At 35.3% G+C, this 7,610-nt stretch overlaps 1 protein-coding gene across 4 annotated transcripts in view; it reads right to left on the reverse strand.

The window, feature by feature from the left end:
- Positions 1-7,610, reverse strand: part of BTBD7 (BTB domain containing 7) — an 88,694-nt gene that overhangs the window by 10,815 nt on the left and 70,269 nt on the right. For 2 of the 4 annotated variants that reach the window (XM_023628309.2, XM_001497651.7), the window contains exons 4-6: positions 6,928-7,136; positions 5,290-5,365; positions 1,864-2,024 (exon numbers count right to left, since the gene is read on the reverse strand). In XM_023628309.2, coding sequence (XP_023484077.1) covers positions 1,864-2,024; positions 5,290-5,365; positions 6,928-7,136 — 446 coding nt within the window. The remainder of the gene's footprint in view (positions 1-1,863; positions 2,025-5,289; positions 5,366-6,927; positions 7,137-7,610) is intronic. The other 2 variants (XR_011432119.1, XR_011432120.1) reach the window with 1 other exon arrangement.

A 7,610-nucleotide genomic window follows, 5' to 3' on the forward strand; every position in this document is an offset into this window, starting at 1 on the left:
TGGCCCTGGAGATGGGACACCACACAACTAACTAAATGGGGTGGCCCCATAGTTTCCTCATCTGTGCTAGGAGAATATAAATCAAGTACCTACAGCTCATCAGGTGGATAAAATGAAGGTAATACAGATAAAGTACTTGACAGCGCTTAGCACATACTGAGTATTATGTTAAGTCATTATTAGCAAACTCACTGGAGACCTATTATGTGTTAGGCGTGGAATTAAGAGCAGAGATATACATTTTCTAAGTCTAGTAAAACGAAGTTCTAAAATATTTTTCTAAACCAAATCCAGGGTTCAATCTGGTTTGAGTCCCAGGTTTTAAACAAAACCAAACACTGTTTCTCCAATATTACGCTTGTTAAATATAGTAAATGTCTAATTGCTGTATTAGTTAAAATTATTTTTAACTAATAAGATATAACATTAGATAGTACTTAGAAAACAGAGAAAAAACTCCTAACTCTGATCTATTCCAACTGTAATAATGTTGATATATTTCCTTCCAGTCTTTTTCAAATAAATTTTTATATAATTGAATTTTAGAATACATAAAAACGCATATTTTGTAGCCTTATTTCTAAAATTATATTCCATCTTTAGCATTTTCCATGTGGCTGTATTAGCCTTTATAACCACTGTTCAGGGCAGCAAAATATTCTGTTGAGTTGTACGATGATTTATTTTCCCTGTTTAGACATTTAAGCTATTTCCAAATATTTAATGACAACGCTACCAATGTAGCTATACTTCCCCTATTGGATAATAATATTATTTCAAAAATAACTGACTTAATAGGTGAAAAAATGGTAACACTGCCTTACTTTGCTTTCTCTGGTGTGTGCATGATTACTGGTGAGACTGAAGATTTTTCTAAGCAGAGATTCCATAAATATTTAATTGTTTTCTTCTAGTTTTTCCATATTTCAATTTAATATTTCATTCTTCCATCTAACAGGGATTAATTTTGCATGCAAGTGAAATGAGGATTTAACTGTAAACAAATTTCCTCCCTCCCCCACTCATCAGTTAGTCTAGCACCACAAGGATTTGTGACAGCTTGTTATTATATGTTCAATTCTTCTATTAAATAGGATCTTTTTCTGGGCTATTTCGTCTTGTCTGTTATGCTAGCATCACAGATTAAATATTAGAGTTTTAAGATATATTTTACATTCTGGAAGAGTTATCCCTTCTTCATTATGTTCGTTTTAGAGAACTTAAAAAAAATTCTTACCAGTTTTTCCCCAGATGATTTTTATGCTTCTGTGCAGTTGGGAAAACCGTTATGATGTTTATAAGCATTGCATTAAAGTTGTAAACCAAAGTGTGATGAACTAATATTTATACTATTTTCCCATTAATTAAAAAATTAATTCAAAAAATTGTATTAGTTAAAAAATTCACTTTTTTTAAAAAATTATGAAAGTAATATGATCAGCTCCTTAATTTGTAACTGAAACCAATCCTAAGATTCATTCCTCCTTTTTATACTGAACCAATCTCCTTCTCTCTGATTTACTGCTGTTCTTGAAGAGTCTTTAAAGGTAATTTCTACCCTTTCCTTTTAAAAAAAGGATCCTCACTGATAAATGGCTGAATTAACTCCCCTAGAAACTATCCTCTTGCAAAAGACTGATAACCCACTCAACTCTCATCCACCCAACATTTATTTGTGCCATGTGCCAGACACTGGATACACAATATAGTACAAAACAGACATCCACTTCAGTTCTCATGGAATTGAGTTTCACAATACTCTATTAGTAGTAGAAATTATTTACAATGATTATAAAAAAGGATAAACCTGACATTTTGGTGCATTTTCTTTTCATGAAAGGGATCAATGTAGAAAGGACTTACTGCATCATTGAGGACTTCACTATTTATAGGTAAGATGTGTTCAATTCGCACAAACGGTAAGAGAGAGGAGAGGATCTCTCTAAGCTCTTCGATGTCCAGGTCCCGTCTTTTCACACCTCTTTTGTTCACACTGTGAGCAGTGCCACTCAATAAGTTTGGCTCTATGAGAAAGAAAACGAAAAGTCTCCAACCAAATCCAAATTTTCAGAGAAAGGCTTTCTTTTTTCTCTCATACACTTTTAGTAACACGCTTTATACTTAAGTACATCTGCTTTAAAAAGGGTTATAAGCAAATCTTAATAGAGATGTTTTTGGACAAAGCAAAAGCACGGTGTCAACTGTACAGTAACATTCTTTTATGACTCTTCTGCTCTAAAGAATAATAAAGGACTCTTTTCCGCATAGTAAGTCAAAGGAGAAAAGATGACAATCTGTTAAAATCTAGTTTGACCAATGGCTTTTTCTTAAGCTTTCTCACTTTTGTGGCCAGTTTACAGTAGGACAAGGGCATTGCAGGGCAAATGTTACTTCTGGTCACTGTAGGTTATCAGCATGCTCATTAGGCTACCATATATTTAACAGTAATTTAACAAGATATTAGTCACCGGTTATCTAAAGCAGCAAAACCTAATGTGTAATCTATTTAAGATTTTTATGATAGTCTCCTAAAGTTCCATAATATGGGAACATTACTGCATAAAAGTGAACTCTTTGAGCTCTGACATGTAATACATTTCCATTGTCCGGAGCAGACAATAAAGGTTTTCTTTGTTGGGTATGAGTGCAAGGGGAAGACCTGAGGTACGTATATGTTTGTGATATTGAGGTGGGAAGAAAAATTACATAAATTTTGGAAATCTTTAATCATATCTTTAATCCAGAAGGCTGTAATTTTTTTATTAAAAAAATAAGATCTTTATCATTCACAAATACAAATGCTGGATTTTTTGCAAACACTCTATAGAAAAACTGGTATTTCCCTTAAATCACATGATAGATAGGTAGATAAAGAGACATTGTTTTTGAGAAGCTAAGCTTTTTCTGGTCATTCAAAATAAAATAATTGCAAGTGTGTGGAAACAGGTTTTTTTCCCTTGCCTTGCTATGATTTGGCTTCATACTTATACAAAGCATTGCTTTTCAAAAACCATCTTTTCTCTTAAAGTAGTGGTGCCCCGTTTTCAAATGAAATCTTACATGAAACTCCCAAATATGTAACAGGTAAGGGCAGAACCCTTATACATGAAGGTGACTGAAACAAAGCACAGCCTGGGTCACCAAGCTTCCTTCTCATCCCTGAGGAAGAGCCTTCCATTCTAAAACTAATTCCAGTCTGAAAACTAATGTTTTAAGAGAAATTTTATCAAGAATGCTTATTATCTGCCCCAAATAAATATGACATTTCATCATTACCAACTTTATAACCTACGACCTATAACAATTATGTAGTGTTGCATACACTCAATTCCTGTTATTTGGGGTAGTTACATTCTATAAAGTCACTGCAACCTACCAGCACACACTGAAGCACTGCTCCCAAGGGAGACACAGGGTTACGTTCCTGTGAGCCTCTGGTCACAACATTTTTACCAATCTATCAAGACACAACCTTATTTTATGTGTGTAAAACAACAATAAGACAAAAAATACAAAAACCCAAAAATACACAAAAACAAAAAATAAAACACACAATAATATATATTGTCGATTCATTAACACTGAGCTCACAGCCAACAGCACTGTAACTCATTCCTGAACGAAGCTTATCTAATATACACGTTTTCTCTGTAAGGAAGATCACAGCCTTCTTGTGCTTAGGAACACTAGGCAGCACTAAGAAATACACTTGGAGGCCACCTTAAACAGAGATGTTACCAAAAAACTCCATAAAAATGTGAAAAACATGGCACTAAACAGACTATGAAAAAGGACACTTGTTTACAGCATGAGAGCTGAAACAAGAAGGCAGAGTGTCCTTGTTCCACCTTAAGCTGGCAACGTGTGTCAGGGGATTCAAACATTTCATCACCCTGAGCATGTCTGCAAATGACCATGAAAGTGCCATGATTATCGATTTTGGGGTAACAAATAAATTTTAGCAGGTAGGTGAATTTGAAAATAGAGAATCTGCAAACAAGGAGGAGAGATGATACACTGGAATTTCAAATTAGTAGTAGTGGTTTTTATATTTTAAGAAATTCACATCTGAGAATTGCTAATGTCTTCTGCAGGCCACAGAGAAATAAATGGGGAGAAAGAATATAAGAGGACTGCTTTTGTTCCCTAGTGCTCAGGCAGGAGTGCACTAAAGGGACACTATAAAAAGGTTTGAAGGCAGGTTTAGCCTGGTATTTTTACATATTTAAAAATGTGACCCAATAGGGGCTGGTCCCGTGGCCTAGTAGTTAAGTTTGGTGTGCTCTGCTCCAGTGGCCCCAGTTCAGTTCCCACGTATGGACCTATACCATTCCTCAGGGGCCATGCTGTGGCACTGGCCCACATAAAAAATAGTGGAAGACTGGCACAGATGTTAGCTCAGTGTAAATCTTTCTCAGCAAAAAAAAAAAGAAAAAAAAAAGTGACAACTTTGTAAATATACTAAAAGCCACTGACTTGAACACTTCATACAGGTGAACTTTATGATATGTAAATAATATCTAAATAAACCGGTTAAAAAATGACAAGAAAGGGAAATCTGTATTTAATTTTTCTAGTTAAAATTTTTTGATTTGGGTTCACTATATAAAGGAACACAATATTCTATGAGGGAAGGACCATGGGAGGGTGGGCTAACCCCAGAGGTAAACAGAAGACTGCTATGGAATCATAAGCTTCCAAAATGGAAAGCCCACCTCCTACACAGAATGCTTCCATCTCTTCTGCAGTATCCCCAGTTGGAGGCCATCCAAAAGTATTATTTCCCCTTTACCTTCCACAAAATTTATAAATCACAATATGTTTTTGGGTAGTCATATATTTTTTCACTGAGGTAAAATTCACATAACATAAAAATCACCATCTTAACTACTTTAAAATGTACAATTCAGTGGCTTTTAGTATATTTAAAATGTTGTGCGCCCATCACAACCATCTAATTCCAGAACGTTTTCATCAACAATATGCTTCTGTAACACTTTAATCACTAAGTGAAATATTTCATTTTAATACTTCCATAAGTCAGTCAACATATATCAGTAAGCACATAGAAAGATAACATTAAAAGTATCCTTTTAAAGTGGCAAAGTGAAATTTCCTGGTATATTTATTTCCAACAAAGTATACCCTCTCCACTAAAGGATTCACCAATTGTAAAAATTTCTTTTTTTCAGCAGGCAATAGTGGCTATTGTCAAGACTGATGTGCGGCATGCATTTCAGTAAGCGTTAGGGAAAAACTTAACAGTGCAAGCTAATTTTCTGAGCTTACCTCTGTCTGCTATTCTTTTCATCAACTGATGCTCTCCCCATTTAATCAGGTATTTAAGGATATCTTGTTCACTTGCCTATAAGAAAAAACGGTTTACATATTTTTTAGTGAAATTAGATAAATGGTTAATTTCATTAATGACTTTTCCTATGTCAAAATGTAAATACTGTGTGCAACTTACCAGGTTTCACTCTGTAAATGGGCTGTGTGAAATGTCTGAGTTAACCCTGTGGTCCACCAACAGCAAATACATAAGACAGCATTACATGTCTTTTGTCCAGTAACCTCTCTTGGCTCTAACCATATTTTTTATTCTTATTTCTATCTTTCTATTTTCTTTATCCTTTTCTCTTCACCTATTTTACATTTATTTTATCTTACTATATGGTCCTTACAGAGCTGCCTTAAATTCCTTTTGGGACAAGATGGATATAATTAAATGAAAGTAAAATTATATGGACACAGAGTGACTACTATCTCCTGCAGGAACAGAAAAACAAGTATGGCAACTAGTGTAGGTAGAACAGAGGACCATCTCCGAGGGATAAGCTACTGATTGGGAAGGACCCTTCAAGCCCAATCTGTGAAGGGGCAATATGCTCCTCATTTCTTTGTGCTTCATTTAAAATCTTACAGCGAATCCAGGCAGTTCTCCATGGTTTTCACTTTCTTCCCTCCCTACTTTCTAAGAAGAAACACAAAGCTCCGAAAGACAATAATCTGAGAGAACTGACAAATCCTAACTCCCATAATGCACACAGTCTGGATCAGGACAGTGAAGCAAGGTTAATGAACACAGATCCTAAATAAATCAAATCCAATCATGACAACATTTGTACTGCCATCAAAGCAATGTACGAAGGAAAGGCACAGATGCTAAGTAGATTATTAAACTCTTCAGGGCATTTCTGACTGAGATGGAAGCATTTTATAATTTTTCTACTACAAATATAAAGAAATGGGAGATGGCTCAATGGGTTTATATCTTGCTAACAATAAAACTGTTGTAAAGTTTTCAGCATAAAATTCATACAACCAATGCGGAAAAAAAAAAATCTGAACATACTTTACCTGAAAGTATTTTCTGCAGTATTTTAAATCTATTGTTAGTTTTAATTACCAGATTAAATCTACACATAAATCAAGGACACAAGAATTTGCTAAAAACACTTCCGGTTAAAAATAAATAGTTGAAAACATTATTATACTTTGGCAGGACACATACACTGAGTTTTTATAAGCATTTGAATAGACCAGAAACTGAATATTATTCTTATTTTGTGCTGCTTAAGCTACTATCTACAGTCTAAGTATCTGATACTCCACCAAAAGTAAGAAACTGTTACAGGGAATCTACTACTAAAGGAAGCCAAGAAAATCACTGTTGGGATAGGCTTCTGACCTCGCCTACTGCCTCAACCCCTTTGGTGTAGTTGCTTAGGACCCGGGCTTATTCGCAATGTTGAATCAGCAGCAGTGTGCACGAAGGGCCAAGAGAGCCAGAAGGCTTTTGTTGTACAAACTTGAAGAGGGCATTCCTGAGTGGGCTGATCTCCCTAGATGGGAGAATAATAGAGTACAGATGGGTTCTTGGTGCACATATGGATGGCAATGATTTGAGAGTGAATAAATGATTACCTGTAGGTAGTCAGACTGGATAGCAGTAAGCAGATGGTCTTTGCTGAGTTCATAAAAAACATCCGAAGTCATGACCTGGGAAAATTCCTCACAGAGGAAATGTAAAGCTTGTCGGTGCACCCATTTAGAGCCATATGGATGAGAGCTCCACTTGAGGATGGCAATTAAGGTATCTAATGAGATGCTCTCAGCAATGATATCCTCACAGCCTAAAAGAGAAGGCAAATACTTCTTGAGATTAATCATAAATATTACTTATTGAACATTAGTGTGATAGACACTATACTTAAAAGTAGCAATAGTGAAAAAGAACAAGGAGATAAATAAAATCTCATGGAAATCACCAAGACTTGGTGGGATGGGGTAACAACAGGTAACAACAGACTATGACATCTATAGGAAATCTGCTGTCCCACAGAGACAGATCCATAGAAAAAGGCAGAGAATCCTTACAACTGTTCAAGAAAATAAATCGATGTGCAAATCCAACAATTTGAATAAGACACTATAGTGGAGAGCATTGGACCAAAGGTGAAAGAAGAGTAGGCAGAAATGATACAGTTGTGGGAATTGGTCAGTCAGAGGAAGGACATGGATGACACTAGACTATAAGAGAATCCACACTTTAGCAGAAGATAGGTGGGCTATCTTCTATGAACTATGAGGATATCTGTTCTTTGTAT

Source organism: Equus caballus, chromosome 24, assembly GCF_041296265.1.
Source record: "Equus caballus isolate H_3958 breed thoroughbred chromosome 24, TB-T2T, whole genome shotgun sequence".
Classification (NCBI taxonomy): domain Eukaryota; kingdom Metazoa; phylum Chordata; class Mammalia; order Perissodactyla; family Equidae; genus Equus; species Equus caballus.